This window comes from Anabrus simplex, chromosome 4 (assembly GCF_040414725.1).
Source record: "Anabrus simplex isolate iqAnaSimp1 chromosome 4, ASM4041472v1, whole genome shotgun sequence".
Classification (NCBI taxonomy): domain Eukaryota; kingdom Metazoa; phylum Arthropoda; class Insecta; order Orthoptera; family Tettigoniidae; genus Anabrus; species Anabrus simplex.
In genome coordinates, this window is record NC_090268.1 from 88,932,306 (window position 1) to 88,950,686 (window position 18,381).

General features: G+C 37.8%; 1 protein-coding gene across 4 annotated transcripts in view; it reads left to right on the top strand.

Annotated features, from left to right (window-relative positions):
• LOC136872433 (uncharacterized) overlaps positions 1-18,381 on the top strand; it is a 383,991-nt gene that overhangs the window by 107,351 nt on the left and 258,259 nt on the right. For all 4 annotated transcript variants that reach the window (XM_067146250.2, XM_067146249.2, XM_067146251.2 and 1 more), the window contains one exon: positions 7,762-7,842. In XM_067146250.2, coding sequence (XP_067002351.2) covers positions 7,762-7,842 — 81 coding nt within the window. The remainder of the gene's footprint in view (positions 1-7,761; positions 7,843-18,381) is intronic.

Genomic DNA, 18,381 nt, shown 5'->3' on the forward strand with positions numbered 1-18,381 from the left:
AAATATTGGGATAATTAAACCCTTTCCCCACTCTTCTGGGATCTCTTTCTTCCATCAGATTATTTCAAATAATCTATACAGCCATTATAGCCCTATTGGTCCTGCTGCCTTTATCATTTCCGTTGTTACCTCATCCACTCCTGCTGATTTACCGCTCTTCATCTTTTGTATGGCTTTGTCTATTTTTAACATCGGTATCTCCTTTTCTTGTTCTTCTTTCCCCATTGTTTCTTCTTGCTCCTTCTCATCTACCAGTTCACTATATTTAATATTTAGCAATTCTGAGAAGTATTCTTCCCATCATTTTAGTATGTCATCTCTTTCTGTCAATATCTGCCCTGTTTCTGTTTTTACAAATTTTGTATCTTCCTTATTTCTTAAACTATTCTTCACCAAACCATACAAAACCTGTTTACTTCCCTTTATATCCTCCTGTAAAATTTCTATGAAACTTTCCCAGTTCTTCCGTTTCTCTTCTTGTACTATTTTCTTTCATACCTTTTTGGCTTCTTTATATTTCTGCCAATTCTCTGTACTATAGCTGCATATCCACTTCCGCCAAGCCATTTGTTTCTCTTTAACTGCTTCCTTTACCCCGCTGTTCCACCAGGGAGTCTCCTTTTCCTTTTTCCTCCCTGATAGTCTTCCACAGGTGTTTACTGCACACTTTACAAAACCATTTCTGAAACATGTCCATTCCACTTCCACACTGTTCGCATCATCTTTGGGAATTTTTTTCTTCAGATCCTCTTTGAAACTTTTTCTTTATTTCTTTCTGTTTTAACTTCCATCCCTTTATTTTTCTTCCCCTTTTTTCTATTAACTTCCTTACCTTACCAAGTCTTAATTTGGCTACCACCACTTTATGGTCTCCTTTGAAATCTGCTCTTGGCATTGCTGTCACATCTTCCAGTTGTGTATGTTTCTCCTTATCCACCAGAATAAGATCAATTATTGTCTTTGTCTTTCTATCTCTCCAACCATATCTAGTTATTTTTTGTGAGTTCTTTTTTTCTAAACCACGCATTGCCAACAAGTAATCCATTCCTTCTACAAAAATATATTACCAAATCTCCTTCTTCATCTTGGTTTCCATAACTATAGGGGCCAATTATCTCTTCTTTTACTGTCTGTTCCAACGTGTGCATTTATGTCTCCCATTATTATAATCGCTTTGTCTTCAATACAACTTTCCAGTTCTTCTAGAAACTCTTCTAAACATTCATCTGCATTCCCCGATTGTGGTGCATAAACCTGTATAAAATCCTTGATTCTACTCTCAATTCCAACTCTAACTTAAATTATCCTGTCACTGATCTGGTCAATTTTGTCCACATATTGCACTAGGTCTTGTCTCAGTATAGCACCATTTGTTGCCATCTTTCCTCCACTCCAATATATTCTATACCCTTTCATCAATTCTTTTTGACCTTTCCCCTTCCATTTTGTGTCACTCATTCCCATCATTGCTATGTCTTTCTTCTCCATATACTCATATCAGTTCTTCTACCTTGCCGTTCAAAGTCATGACATTGATGATACTGATTCTGGTGATGTCTGGTAGCCCACTTCTCACAGTTCCCCCAGAGCACTGGGAACTGCACGTCACTTCAGGGGGACGCCCTAACATTTTCCAAGGCCTCGATTCACTTGCACTCATTTTATAGGCTGTTTGTACGATGGGTTCGCCACTCGCAAAGGCATTTTATTACCTTCTGCCAGGTTCAAATTAGGCCGCCCCTTACATGGAATCGGACGCCTTTAGTAGCTGCTCCTCTGGAGTACAGACGCTACAGGTTTGCCCCTTCCACCATCTCCACCGTACCGAAGTCCATCTTCTCCGCCGTACATGCCGTTGAGCTCTTCACCCACAACCCAGGGCAAGGGCCCCTCCATATTTATGACCCTTGGAGAGAGGGTGTCGCAGTATTTTAAAGCCCCCAGGAATTCGGCTACCTGTTGGTCTGCGGGTTGTATTGGGTATTTCAACCAGCCCTACGTACTGTAGGGACACTCTATCCGCCACCTGGAGATGCACTCTGTAGGGGTCAGGTTCCCCTGGTTACTTATTGGAAGTTAACCCCACCCACAAAGACTGAGGTTATTTCCAGAGAGATTAAACATCTACACAAATAATCCTAACATGACCCAACTGAACACTTAAATTACTAGGTAATAAAGATACATACATTGTATCTACTTCATATGACATATGACATACAATTCGTCCAATCATTAATAATAATTGTACCGGGCGGTACACCTCCACGCCGCGAGTTCAAATATTGCGCCAGTTGAAACTTCTCTACAGGAGAAAGCCTGAACTTTAACAAACTGTATTAACTCAACGGTTTCTCAGAAGATGTCACTACTGTAAATTTGGTAATTTTGAAGTGTTCTGAACTGTGTCTATTTTGATTTGTGTTTGTTTGCTCCGTGTCAATAAGTTTGAACATTCTCTAACAGATGTCTGTACCAAAACTTTGATAACGCACTCTGGTGTAAAGGAATTAACTTTCTTGAAGAAATTTATCATTCATAAGTTTTGTTTTTAGTAAATTTTGTTCTGTGGTTTGGGGGTTGGCAACAGTTATCCTTTCTTTCTGCCTGTTTTGAATTTAACCAATAACTAATTTTTGTAATTAATTTCTGACCAATAGTGTCTTTCGTTCTCAATGTTGATGTGTAACTTTCAGCTATCCAATAAAAGCAAAAGGGTGTGTCTACTCATTTCTGAAAGGTCTCGAATGTTCCATGAGGGTATATAAACTGCTGATTTTTTTTGTCTCGGTGCCACTTCAGTAACATCTCTCTTAGTGTGTGAATATGTAGCAGGGGGCGGGAAGCGCCTCTTTCTTCAAGCAGCAGTTCATCTACAAGGTAATGGCCTGTTAACATCTTCATTTCTTGCTAGCTCAGCAGTTTAACTCTTGGGGAGGGTTCGAAACCTTTAGTATGTAACCTACTTTTTTTTTAATGTAAATTCTTTTCTGTCTAGGTAAAATCTATAAATTACTGTAAAACGGGGATAGAGAGTGCTTCACCCTCTCGAACTCCCCTTCATTTTTGAAAAGGAGGTGACTACGTTTTCATAACCGTTCTTCTCTTCTTTAATATAGTAAGTTTTCTCATACGTGTCACCTCCCTAGCTTGGGATTAGCCCCTGTATGATCGGCCTAGCGCCACATAGGTTTTAGACAAAACTTGGTGTAGGAGTGCAAGTTATCGCCTCCATTCATTTTGTATTTTGGGCCATAATCTTAACCTGTTTTGGTTTCTTCATGCAAAGGCCCCGTAGGTTGGGTATTAATTACCCCTGTTTCCTTGTGTGCCTTAAGGGCAGATAGAAGTGAAGTTTGTTGTAGCCTTTGATAGGCTTGTAAAATTGAGAGCGGGTCTGCTCTTTTCCTTAACATTGTAATTAGGAGCAAGTGCTCCTTGTACTTAGGGGTTTTCTGCCCTTTTGCAATTGTGGTTGTGAGCTGAGAGCTCAGAAATTAGACTTGGGGCTCGAAGCCCAAATCTTGTAACAAACTGTAAATTGTTAATTTGTTGATCTGCTACTTGGTACCTGTTATACTCTGTTAATTGTTGATTTTGAATAGAAAATATAACCTTTGTTAAAGTTTTAAATTAACTTTAATTCTGTAGTTGAGACCTATTCCAGCCCGCACCTTCTTTCACCTCTAACTACCACGGATATCTCCGTAACAATAATAATAATTGTTGTATACAAGGAACTTAGTATACAGTGACGCAACATAAAGTTTATTGTTTCAATGATTTGATACAATATACATAAGAAATAAAACTGAGTTCTTCTTGAAACTTGTTTGAATGCACGCAGTTAATGTTGAAATTAAATCTTAAATTGAATGTCTGTTGCATATGTACAATTATACAATATGAGAGTTCTATATACACTTAGTTCTATCTTGAGGAGATAGTCTGTTTCACTAATAAATTGTCCTGATAGTCGAAAACTATCTTCTGTGAAATTACAAGCGTAACTTGTAGAGAGAGGCAGAATGCTGGTACTGGGTCTATACTTGCAAGGAACTTGCATTAATTTATTCAAACAGCAGAATGCTAAGGTGGATGTCGGAGCACTGGGGAGGACTAAAGGGAGTAGCAGAATGCTATACTCGGGGCTCGACGTGGCTACGGGGATCAGGATAATGAGGCAATGTTCAGAGGTGAAACCTCACGGCCAGCAATTTGTCCACCTGTTCAAAACACGTTTTCAAGAGGAATGCCTCCGTGTCTGACTTGCGGTGTGTACTGGTCTTCGAACATTGGGGTAGTCCTGGAGAGGCTCGGAACGAAGCTTCTGATATATCGCTGGCTGACGTCATCGGTGAGCGTGCCATGGCGCAGTGAAGACACCTCGTAGCTGCTAGAAACTTTGGTGCTGCGGCGTGTTGCGGAGCTTGTAGGCGCAGAGCTTGCGATGCGGAGGACACACACAACAATAATAACAAAATACCAACTAATACAAACGACTCAGATTGTTTTGGACTTCTTTCAATACAATCCCTTCTTCTAATTCAATAAAAATACTAGCTGGCAATTGATAATATTTACATCCAAGGTGCAGATCCTATCTCTTATATCTGTGAAGATTATAGATATTATAAGACCCAAGGACCTTATCATCAGTGGTTAGGATCCGATAAGCACACTTGCTAATAGTACTGTGCACAGTATACAGACCCTGATATAAATCAAACATTTTATGCACAGTTTTCTGATCGACATTCGACAAATGTGGCACTCTGAGAAGATCCTCGTCACCCACCTCAAATACATCACGTACCTTTCCCCTAGCTATAACTGCTCTGGCATGAACATGTGGGATAGGGTACCGCAGTCCCACAAAGCTGAGCGATCAGTGATGTGAAACTTATGTTCATAAAGATGAGTTTTACCAGGCTTACCACTGAAAACATCTCTATACTCAACTAACAACAGAAACAATCCCACTCTTCCACTAAATTACTTCTTCTGTCCACAGCCTTGAGAAACTTGTCCCTTTGACTAGACTCCTCAGGCATGTGACATAGATTTACCTGTGACTCACTTTCACAAATTACATTTGCTTCAACATCGTAAGCAACCTGGATACAACTGAACTCACGAACAAGAATTCCCTCATCAATCTTGCACTCTAAATTCATCGAATCACGAGAACTACCCGAAATGAATTGAACCATTACACTATTGTAATCTGACTTAACCCTTTGACTACGCAACCAGTCAGCCCCAAAAATCACAGGATATACTAAATTGGGTTCTAACAAGCATATCTGAAAAACAGTCTCACTACCTGTTTTAACTGGCATAGCCACCTGACTCTTAATTCTATGTGATTTACTGCCAGCCGAACACAAAATTAACATGTTACTAACTGGAATTTCCTCAATGACATGCCTTTTCCTCTTGGCATCATCATAAAACTTAAGATAAACACAAGACTTCTCACTACCTGAATCTAATAAAGCCTTGTCCGTGTTCTCCCAAATATTAACTTCAATCACAGGCGTGATCATAATAGCCTCAGGTTCCTCTTGATCGCACTTGGCCACTCAGTAATTCCTCTTTCATGCCTAAATCGTGCATTACCTGCTTCATCACGTGAATAGCAATTTTGGTATCGGACTGTCTGTCTGACCCAACTAAGAAGTCCTATTTTGGTTTAAATTACTTGTAGTGGCTTGTTCACTATTACCATGTGTCTGCACTTGATCTGGAGGTCTTTGATCCATATGCCCTGTACTTTCTGATTCCCCTTGATTCAGTCTTCTGTCATAATATTCCTGCTGTTGATTACCTTCCTGATTAGAGTGTCTGTTTTTTTCTTCTGTAATTACCACCCTGATTTCCTTGCCTAGAGTGATTAAAGTTCTAATTATTCCTATCTCCCCCTGTCTGATTATCCTGTGTCCCATTACTCCCAGAATTCCTACCTTCACCCTGTTTATTCTTTCCCTGCTCTTCTAAAGGATCAGTTCTCTCTAACAGTTCTTCTAATGCCTAATCTTTACTATATTTTGTGTACCTGCTGATAATCCAATCTTCTCAGGGAAATGTCTCAACATCTGGCTGACAGTATCTCTCTCGGAGGCTAGACCTTCAATATTCTGGCTGATCAGAACATGCACCAAGAAATACTCTGTCATAGAGACACCTTCATGAAGTCTGTACTTGCCAAACAGCAAGTGGTCTCTTTCCCTTCCCTGCATGGCTTCACTACAAAATTTAGCACAAAATTTCTCCATAAATACCCTGTCTGTAAATTTGGAACCATGCTCTAGCCTCTCCAACAAATGCGACATCCAAACTCTCATCAACCATACTCCAATCAATCAAACCATCACCTAGATTCTTGGAAAACCTTCTCTCCATAGTATTCAACAATTCCATCAGATTAAACTGCTTTTGTACAAATTACGTTCCTACTACCCAAACTACCACCTACTTGAATTTGACTGATCTGCCTTAACTTTACATGACATGACTTAATTCTTTCTTTCTTCCACTACCATTCTGGCATTTTCTTCTGCTGACTTAAGATCCTTCTCCAGTTTTTCATTCTCGTCTATTTGCTTCTCTAAAACATTGTGAATAGCTTGAATTCTGTCTATGTCTATTTTTCTATTTCTATTTTTATTCTCTTATCACATTCCCTGCTCTTTTCAACAAATTCCTTCCTGACTACAGTAAATTGTCCTTCAGTTTTCTCCAGCTTTCTCAGTCGTTTCCAAGTGTTGAACTCCTACTCTCTTGCTGCCTTCCTGAATTTCCCTGCTTTGATGGTCAAACTTGTGGTTTAATTCATCTATTCTACCATTCTAAACTATCAATTTTACCAGACAGTACAACACTCTGAGTCTCAATTGTACTGGACAAATCAGCACTCGGATTATCAATTTTACCAGACAGTTCAGCCTTCAACTCTTTACTCTGATTATCAGTCTTACTGGACAACTCAGCCTTCTGATTATCGATCTTAGTAGACATGGCATCCAACTTTTTACTCTGATTATCAATTTTACTGGACAATTCATCCTTCAACTCCTTATTTTAATTATCCACTTTACAGGACTACTGATTAAATAGCGATTGAAGCATACTAGGAATTGAAGCCTCCCCTTCATCCATTTCCTTAACAACTCCTACATGCTGAGTCTGAGCTGAGTAGTTGATACCCATCCAGAATCCCCATCACAATTAAATTGAAATAAGAAACAAAATGGTTCAACCTATTAAATACAATTAAATAAGAAAGGTAGTGTTACATTTTTATTTGATTAAAAGTGGTACTGGTACACAACTCTCACCGTTGACTCATTCTGACAGCCATCTTGTATGATGTCATAGTGAGCACTTGGAGACAAGGAATGATCTGTGACTTTTGGAATGACCTGTGACTTACGGCTGCATAGTATGTCGATTTGGGTTTGCTAATAGTCTCCACTCTTGTATTAGAGTTGAGAAATTATTAACAAAAATTTCTACAGCTCCTGATAGTTTTATGTGCACATTTAGCTTATTTGTGTGTGAAATATCTCCTATATCTTTTTTGTTTCCCTTAGGCATCATAATTGCAGTAATGAGCAAAGGGGAGAGATGGTTCAAAGATTGTACCTAAATTTGAAATTAACCTTCTATTAGTAATATTTGATTTTACCATATTTATAGTAATTTTTTTGTTACTATGTTAATATGATTGTGATATTAATTAAAATGTTACTGTGGCAGGAAACAACCAACACCTTGTCAGAAGAGACCACATATTGATGACTGGAGTGATTCTGAATGTTCAATATCTAAATTTCAAAGGTGAGTGTAAATTATGTAATTTATATTGGAAATATAGAATTTACTGTAGGTTTATGTGCACACACAGTATCCATTCGTCCTGTTGCAATGAACCAGATGATCTTAACATTTGTTCCTTGAAGCAGGTGGGTTTGAAGCCCACCAGCGACAGCGCTGAAGATATTTTTCCATGGTTTCCTCTTTTCGAACTAGGCTGTACCTATTCAAGGTCATGGCTGCTTCCTTCCAGGGTCTAACACTTTCCTATCCTATTGTTGCTGAAACCTGTCTGAGTTAGTGCTATGTTAAACCACTAGCAAAAACTGTTTAAATGTAAGATATATGGTATTCCAAAATGCAACAAGGTTCAGATCAGATGAAATGTTGAGTAATCATCACGCTAAAATGGCTCAAGACATACATACTTGGTTCTGCTAAACGAAATCCGTAATACAAGAGCACTTGTATGAGATTAAAGTTCTGTTTCCGTATCATCAGGACCGAGCGAGTTGGCCATGCGGTTAGGGTTTTGCAGCTATGAGCTTGCATTCAGGAGATAATGGGTCGACAGCCCTGACATGGTTTTCCATGGTTTCCCATTTTCACACCAGGCAAATGCTGGGGCTGTACTTTAATTAAGGCCAAGTCTGCTTCCTTCCAAGCTCCTAGCCCTTTCCTGTTCCATCGTCGCCGTAAGACCTCTCTGTGTCGGATTGACGTAAAACCAATTGAAAAAAAAAAAAAAAACATACTTTCCATTCCTAACACTTCCCAATTCCATCTTCACCATGAAACCTATCTATGTCGATGCAATGTAAAACAAATGCATATCATCACTTAAACACCAAACTGGAGGGACAAGCTATGAAAATTAAGAGACATTCTGAAATGGGTGATGGACACATACATCTTAATCCATGTCACTCTTGAGTGGAGCGTAAGGCACAATGATGAACTCCGCTTGAGCAGAATTGGAGATTTTGTGAATTGCAAAGCAAGCAGACAAATATCATATTTACCCACAAAATTATCCACCTCACATAATTTTCCAATGGATATTTGTGGGAAAACAAACATTTGCATAATTTTCCTGCCATGATTATGTGAAAATTTTCTATCATCAATGTGTTTCCTACTTGTTTTTTTGTGAAATGTACCATCATGGAAACATTGGAGTGTTTTTAAATGTAACATTTGTATGTTGAATAATGTAAGAACTATACACATGGTGGTGTGCAATATGCCGTGGCTAGACTCTGGATGTTACAGTGCAATATCAAAATACAAAGCCGCCCTGAAGTTCATGGCATCAGCAAAGAGAACGTGGGCCATAATCTCCCAGTAAAGGACACGACTTTTCTATAACTGTGATGTTTTCAGTCTTATGAAACTAATGCAATTTAAATAAAATTAGAAAATACAGTACTTGAGATAAAAACATCTATATATACCGGGTGGTTCACCAGCCCCTTATTTCTTCGGAGGTAGGCAAATTAAATAACCTGTATAACCTAAAGATCCTTATAATTTAGTGTTATGAACACTAAATAACTTCTCTGTATGACTGATAAGGCTCTCCACTGCCTGTGTGTCATCACTGTAAATTGATCCATGGACCTAGCAAAGGAAAAATTTCTATGCACAATTCCGTGCCTGATACTAAGGACCATTCTCCAAAATGTGATTCGTTGCACCTTGAAATAAAACAGGTATTACAAGTGATGAAAATCATCTTTCTGTCCATATTGAAAATTTCTCTAAGTATATAGGATTTTTTTATTTATTTTTTTAATTTTACTTCCACCTATTCAATACAATACAAGATATTGACATCCAACTTAAAACATTTTTCAGAAGTGAGACATGTTTCGCCTCATATTTCGAGGCATCTTCAGTCACTAATCAAAACCTTATTTTGTCAGATAACATTTCAAACATTCTATAGCTATTATACAAATGTTCATGAAATAACTAAAACTCAATTGTAATGATAAAAACGTGTTGTTCACTTGATGAAAAAGACGTCATAGGATGGTACAGTGGTACAGAAGATGGCTTGAAGCCTTAGTCAATATTAAATTTTAAATATATAGTGGAAAGCATATACAGTAGAAGTCCGCTATAGCGAGAATTCATAACCGCGAAAAATTTACTCGCTATAATGGATTGTCGTTATATCCGATTTTTAAATAAAAGTCGGAAAACCCTTCATGCACATAAAAATTGGTATGAAACGGCAATCATTTTGTTCAAAACTTGTGTTTCCGCAGATGATATCCACACTACGGCTTGTATGTTATTTTTCGTAATCCGATACTACGTGAAAGTGTATGTTTAATTTCATTCTGAAAAAAAAAATATAGTACCATATTTCTCCGAATCCAAGATGAACCCCACTTTTCCCTTCAAAAATTGAAATCAGGCTCAAAAAGAAGTTTATAAAATCATATGAATGCCTTGTTGTACATTAGGCCAACGCATTTTTACACTATTTTTGACGCCGTACATTGACTTTCGTCACGCCGTATTTCTTTTTTTTTTCTTGTGGCTGCACAATTATTTTTTATTTTCGCGGTTTTAATGACCATTAACTTAACATTGGCATCATAATACCGAAAAGAACTCGTTGAAAATTTTCCGGCAATACCTATTCCATGCGTCTCTACAATACAGCGATCCATCAGGAAATTATTCTTGCTGTCTATAAAACTTTTTACGCAGCGTCAGATATAACCGGATACCGCTACACGCACGTCTCACTTGTCGGGTTCGGTCAAATTCAGCGGCTAGCGATGTATAGGCCTAATCGCGAAGGTTGAAAGTCAACGAATGAGTTTATTGCGTCACGGTATGGCCCTTCCTCCCTTGCGTTTTTCGTGCACATACCTCACAATTTCATCTTCGACTTCTTTAAAGCGTCCTTCTTGCGGACCACTGAATGCAATTTTTGTACAGTACCGGTACGCATTTTTTTAGCTCTTTGTCTTCACGCTAACGCCAAATACTGGTTTTAGTTAGGCCTATGTCGTATGTTCTTGCGCCTGCACAATTATGTTACATTTTCGAGTGTTTAATAAACATCAACTTAAAATTGGCATCATAATACCGACTAGAACCCATTGAAAATTTGCTGGCGATACCTTTTCCACGTATCTTTACAATACGACTACCCATCACGAAAATATTCCTGCTGTCTATAAACCTTAATTTTACTAAGCGTCAAGTACAATAGACGCGTTATGACTCTGCCACTGAGTAGCCATGGCTTTTCTAAGAATTCGAAGGGTCGCATGGTTTGATGCCATTCTGCAGATTTGAGAAACACACAGGCACTGTACACTGTACAACTGGTAGCGATGTGTAGTAAAGAGGCGGTCGTTTATTGTCAACGAGTTCTGTGCGCGTGTGAAAAGAAGCAGTGTGGTTACCTTGGTAGTTGCCAGTGGTATCAATTAACTTACTGTTAGGCCGCGAATGCAACAACCCTTGAGTTTTCGCATGAGGTTCTGAGGAAAAAAATCTTGGATTCGGAAAAATACGGTATCACTCCAGAGATTTCTGTGGCAAACACCTCAGCTTTCTTCTTCAAACAGCGTCACCTAACCTAACCGTACATGTAGCCTATGATGAAAACATATTTGAAACGCATGTAGAGAAATAACCTCCACGCGAAAAATTTACATGTAAATAGCCGTAACTAGACGCGAGAAGATATGAAATATCCTCTGAAATCAGTGATGTACTCTGCCATATCTTGAGGTGTATCACATTCTTACTTAATTTCCGTATATTACATTAAAATGACGATATCGTTTACTTCAGTCTTTATTTTTAACGAGTTAACAACTGCTATCGGCCACGATATTTACGCATTTATTACGAAAACGTGTTATCCTCTTTCATTTCGAATTTTCTTTAGAGAACAGCAGTCGATGGGTGTTACTAATCAACTCCAGCATCGCCTTTGAATGTCAACGAGAGAGCTCGCAAATGCACAACAAAGTGGGAAAACTATACCGTACCGAAGATGATCGATCGCATTTTGTTGCAAACGTTTCAGTTTTCTTATTCAAACAGTGTCACGTATCCTAACTTAACCGTACTATACGTATGATGAAAACACACTTCAAGCGCCAGTAGAGAAACTATAACTTTCTCGCTATAAATTTTCATAATAATTTTTCCGTAAATTAACCAGACGCGACAAAATATAAACTAACCTCTGAAATCAATTAAGCATCCTGCCATATCTCGAGGTTTATCCCATTCTTACTTAATTGCAGTATTTAGCCTTTTTTTTTTTTTTTTTTTCCTAGTGGCTTTACGTCTCTCTGACACAGATAGGTCTTATGGCGACGATGGGATAGGAAAGGCCTAGGAGTTGGAAGGAAGCGGCCGTGGCCTTAATTTAATTAAGGTACAGCCCCAGCATTTGCCTGGTGTGAAAATGGGAAACCACGGAAAACCATCTTCAGGGGTGCCAACAGTGGGATTCGAACCCACTATCTCCCGGATGCCAGCTCACAGCCGAGCGCCTCTACGTGCATGGCCAACTCGCCCGGTAGCCTCAAAATTAAGCGGTAGTTTAGTCAGCCTTAATATTTTAACAAGTTAACAACCGTTATCGGACACGTTATTTACGCATTTATTACGGAAATATGTTCTCTTTCATTTCAAATTTTCTTTACAGAACAGCTGTTGGCGGTTATTACTAATCGACTCCGACATCGCCTTCGAATGTAGACTAGATAAATCGCTAGTGCACAGAGAGAGGAAATGATGCCGAAGGTAATCTATCGCATGCAATATCATCGCTGGGGTGTATAAATGTTGGTAACGGAAAAAATCGTGCGCGCTTAATCGCTTGTAATAACAGATGCGCTAGTGATAGGGTTCTCGCTGTAACCGAAGAACGATACACAGTTTAACATAGGAATTTTGAAGGGGCAGAAAAAGTCGTCGCTATAACAGAGTTCTCGTTATATATCGTACTCGCTATAGCGGACTTCTACTGTAAAATCATTTCATTAAAAATATATACAATGCATTCAGATGATATTAAAATAGTAGGTTCTTTAGTGGTACATTAAAAAATGGAGGTGTCTTACAATTATGAGTGGCAGCTGATGGTTTAAAGCCGTAGTCAGAGTTTGATGCATAAGGAGAATAACACATAAATATGAGGTAAAAGAATATGGTGAGGATTACATTAATAAATATAAATGATAAGGAAAAACATTCCAAAATGCTGGGCAAATGTTGAAGACGCCAGCGTATATTTGCCCGTAATGTTTGAAGGTCAAACAGTTCAAAGGTTGTTTCTAGAATAGTTCAGCAAGATTGTGTAGACATAAAGTTTAAAGTTGGCTTGAATTTATTTCGAGTCATCGGAGTAAGTTTGTAGAGAATTATGATAAGCAGTTATTCTCTACGTTGGTAAAATTTGACTTGAGGTTGAATGGCTGTTGTTTTCATAACTGATTGACGATATATTTTCAAAGTGTTGAAATTGGAAATTTTTATATATTGACGAATGCTGTGAAGGTTCGATGTGGTTGTTAAAATAAAGTTGTAGATTGGTTGGTTCTGAAATGAAGAAAGGAAAAACTGTATTAATTTTGATGAGAATGGAAGAAAAAACTTGGGAAGGTTTTTTAAAAGTATTGAAGAGAGGATGTTGGTACTTACCTATGGCGTGTTGGCCTGTTTGACTTCTTGTGTGAATCATTGTTAGGATACTAGTGGTCGCTAACGTTTTTACTCCTGGTGTTGTACGCATGTCGTCTGTGCGGAGGGGAATGTTTTGGAGGGGGCGGGGCTATAGGTTTGTGATTGGTTTTCGGATGAGAGTTGTGTATGGTGGGGGAAGTGAAGGGGTGTGAAGCATTTTTGAGCTTAAGATTGGCTCGTGAAGGTGAGTTACGTAAATTGGGCAGGGAAGGGGGGTGTGATGAGTTTGGTGACGTGGAAGGAGTGTTTATTGATACTGTATTGAAAATATTGAAGAAATTTTTGTCTTGAAAGTTTACTTTATCAAACAATGCCACCAGTTGGTCATATAAAGGGCTTCTATTGTCTATTGGATCATTTAAATTTTTATTAGGATTGAATTTTTGATCTAAAAATATATATAAATTCTCGAATTCAGTCATGAGTCTACCTTTTTTTAATCTTTTTAAAATTTGAAGGTCCTGTTCAATTGTGGTAAAATTGTGCCCAGTTTCTTTCATGTGATTGCTCATATGTTTCTGAGCATTGAAATGTTCGGAGTACCTAGTTATGAAGCTTCTTCCTGTTTGTCCGACTTATGAACTGAGGATTCATTACATTTTAATCTATAGATACCGGAGCCTGAATATTTATTATTTTCGGAATTTATTGTATTGTGGTTGAAGAACATTTTTTGGTTTGAATTTTGAGTTTTGAAAGCTATTTTGATCTCTTGATTTTTTAAGGTATTGGTTATTTGATGTATGATTGGGTTGGTGTATGTAAAGGTTGTGTACTTTGATTTTTCATTTTTTATTGGGGGAGGTTTGTGGATAGTTTCAATTTAACCTTATTAATTAGTTTGTCTATAATTGAGGGGTTATATCCATTGAAAGAGGCTATTTCTTTTATTGTATTTATTTCTTTTTTTAAATTGATGGTTGAAAGGGGAATTTTAGAGCTCTGTATACCATACTGTAAAAGGAGGACTGGATGTAGGGAATTTTGTTTAATAGTTGTAGGCGTGAATGTGGGCTTTCTGTAAATTCGGAAATCAAACTTATTGAAAACTCTTGTTATTGTGATGTCAAGAAAATTAATGGAGTTGTGGTTCTCATCCTCTTTAGTGAATTTGATGTTGTTATCTAGATCATTTAAATAAGTTAATATGTTCTCACTGTTGTTGAGATTTTTATCAGTTATTACTAGCGTGTCATCGACATAGCGTAGCCATAGATTTAATCCACTGATGTTATTTATTATTTTGATGTTTTCGAGGTTATCCATATAAATTTCAGCAAGGATTCCTGACAAAGGGTCTCCCATGGCCAGGCCTTCTTGTTTGTATATTTTATCGTTGAAAGTGAAATAGTTATTTTGTAAGACAAAGTTTAGTACTTTTAAAAGTTCTTCTATTTCTATTTTGCTTAAACTGCTATGTTTGGAAACATTGTTTTTTATTATTTCTATAGTATTTTTAGCGGGAATGTTTGAATACATGTTAGTGACGTTGAAAGAGCACATTATGTGATTAGGTTTTAAGTTGAATTTTTTAAGGATTTCACATAATGCTATTGAATTTTTATGGTGTTTGTTATGAAATTTAAAATGTTTTTTGAGAAATTTTTGGAGGAATTGTGAAGTTTTATACATCGGGCTATTTTGGCTGTTTATGATCGGTCGAATGGGAACGTCCTTTTTATGTACCTTGGGTAATGATCTGACGGTGGGTTATTTGGGGTTCATATTAATGAGACTTCGGTATTCATGTTCATTAAATAAAAATGGAGAATCTTTTAAGAGTGTTTTTAGGTTACGTTGAGTTTTTATAGTGGGATCCTTTGGGATTATTGTGTAAGTTTCATTAGAGAAGAACTCCTCTGTTTTACAGATGTAATCTTGTTTTTTCATTAAGACTATAGTATTGCCTTTGTCGGCTTTAGTTACTATGATGTTATTAGTGTCAACTTTTTGTTTTCTTAGGTCTAGGATCTGTTTTTGTGAGGTAGAGTTATTTTTGTTAGAAATTTCTTTTACAAGAGCAGGCAATTTCTTTTTAATTTCATATTTTACATCATTCTGTTTGTCTGTTAGAATTTGTTTATTTATGTTAGCTTCAACCTCGGCTATTGTGGTGATTATATCTTTTGCTTTATGTGGGTTGGGCCAATTATGTTTTAGGCCTTGGTTAAATAATTGTGTTTCTTTGTCTGAAAAAGAGAAGTCAGATAGATTGATTGTAGTAGGAACATTGTTCCAAGAGGAGGGAGATATTTTTATGCTACTGTTCCGATTTAGTGATTTTGCTTTTTCTCTTTTTAAATATGCTAATTTGCGATTTAGAGTTTCTTGCTTTTTGCTCAATGTAATCTGTATTTTATATGAAATATGTTGTTGATAAGAATTCTGTTCTAGAGGTGATAACAATTGCGCGATAATCATGACATTCACCATGTAGACGAGACTAGATTGTTTTACCGAACCACTCCAGATAGGCCATTAGCCTACAAACATGAACAATTCGCTGGTTCAAAGAAAACTCACGGATCGTATCATCATACTACGCTGTTGTTGACCAGCGAAAGCTTATGGTTAGTTATTGGTAAAGCTGCAAAGCCACGCAGCTTTAAAAATCTTTATGTAAGCAATTTTCCAGTTACATATCATTCAAAAAAGAATTTATGGATGACTGCGGCAATTTTCTCAAAGTGGTTAGAGGACTGGGACTCCAAACTACAGAGAGTTACAGAGAGGTTCCAGAAAAATCTTGTAATAATGTTATTTGCTTTATGTCCCACTAACTACTTTTACAGTGTTTGGAGACATCGAGGTGCTGGAATTTAGTCCCCCAGGTGTAGTGAAAATTTTTAAATATTTGAGCAGTGTGATGCCACAAGATGGAAATTTGGATGGAGAAATTGATTTGAAAATACAGCAGTCTGCAAGTTTCTACCAGTGTGTGAGAGACATTGTATGGAACAAAGATGTGCCAATGAAGTGCAAGAAGGTTTTATACGTGTCCTATTATAAACCTATACTGACTTATGCTTCAGCAGCCTGGACATTAACTAAGCGGAACCAAAGTAAGATACAAACAGCTGAAATGAGGTTCTTGAGGAGCAAACAGGGAAAGGCAAGACAGGATAGAATACAAAATGAGGAAATAAAGAGAAGTGTGGGAGTGTGTAAACTTCAAGAAGAGATTGATATAGCAAAGCTAAAATCGTTTGAACATATGATGAGAATGCCAGGAGAGAGAATACCAAAGAGAAAATTCATGGATACAGAGGCAGGAAAGAGGCCTAGGGGACGTCCTAGAATGAGATGGAGGAGCTCTGTTGTTGACTGTATTGCAAATAGAGGAGTCGATAGCAATAATGTACTAGAAGAGGAATGGTGGAAAGATCGAGTAAGGTCGAGGGCTTTTGGTTTACTACCCTACCCAGAGAGAATCTGGAAAAGGAAATGGATGAAGAAGAAGAAGAAGGAAGATGATTATTATTTTTTTCTTTACGTCGCACCGACACAGGTATGTCTTATGGCGATGATGGAACAGGAAAGGCCGAGGAATTGGAAGGAAGCGACCATAGCCTTAATTAAGGTACAGCCCCAGCATTTGCCTGGTGTGAAAATGGGAAACCACGGAATACCATCTTCAGGGCTGCCGACAGTGGGGTTCGAACCCAATATCTCCCGATTACTGGATACTGGCCGCACTTAAGTGACTGCAGCTATCGAGCTCAGCAGAGGAAGATTTAGCTGTGGTGAAGTGTGTATGGTAAAGGCCTAAAGAGGTGGTGTAAATGGAGTTTAGTTAAGCATATCAGAATTAAGGGATGGTATAGGCATTAAGAGGTGGTTTAAGTGGTGAACAATGTTTATCAGAATAATAAGTGACGGTATTAGTGATGATGATTAAGAGGCTGATTCATTGGTGTGTAAGAGTGAGTAATTAATGAAGATTGGCTAAAAGGTGGTGGAAGTTTAATCTTGGAGTGCTTAGACTGATTAGAATTATTGTTAAGAAATTAAATATGGTGAGTGGTGGAGTGTGTTTGTTAATTGTATAAGAGGAAGTAAATTAATGGTGGAAATGTATTGTTATTTGTAAGAGGTAGAGTTGGTGGTATTTAAGAGTGATTAATTACTGAGGTTGGTGATATAATAAAGGGTGGATGTAAGCAGGTTGGAGGTTGGCCTTAGAGAGATTCGAGTTAAGGTGTTGATTTGGTGGTATGTGAAAGTGATTAAGTTAGTTAATTTGGAGTTTAGGTCATTGTAGCTTGGGCAATATAATAAGACCTGATGAAAGGTGGTAAGTGGGAAGAGTGATGAAGTGAGGAGAAAGGTGATATTGCAGTTGTTGTATCATAATTGTTTGTAAGCAAGTTTAAATTTACCGAACTCGATAGCTGCAGTCGCTTAAGTGCGGTCAGGATCCAGTAATCAGGAGATAGTGGCTTCGAGCTCCACTGTCGGCAGCCCTGAAGATGGTTTTCCGTGGTTCCCATTTTCACACCATGCAAATGCCGGGGCTGTACCTTAATTAAGGCCACGGCCGCTTCCTTCCACTTCCTAGGCCTTTCCTATCCCATCGTCGCCAAAGACCTATCTGTGTCGGTGCGACGTAAAACAAATAGCAAAAAAAAATTTAAATGAGATGGGAATGAAAATAAGTGGAAGTTGGTGGGTGAAATAGTATAGAGTGACTGTAAATAATATAAAGTGGTGATGTAAGTTGTATGGCTAGTTTAAGAGTGATTATGAGATTGATGGGGATGATGGGTTTTTTGTTAGGTGTGATTATGCTAAGAGTGGTTGATTGTAAATTTGAAATTAATAGTGAATTTA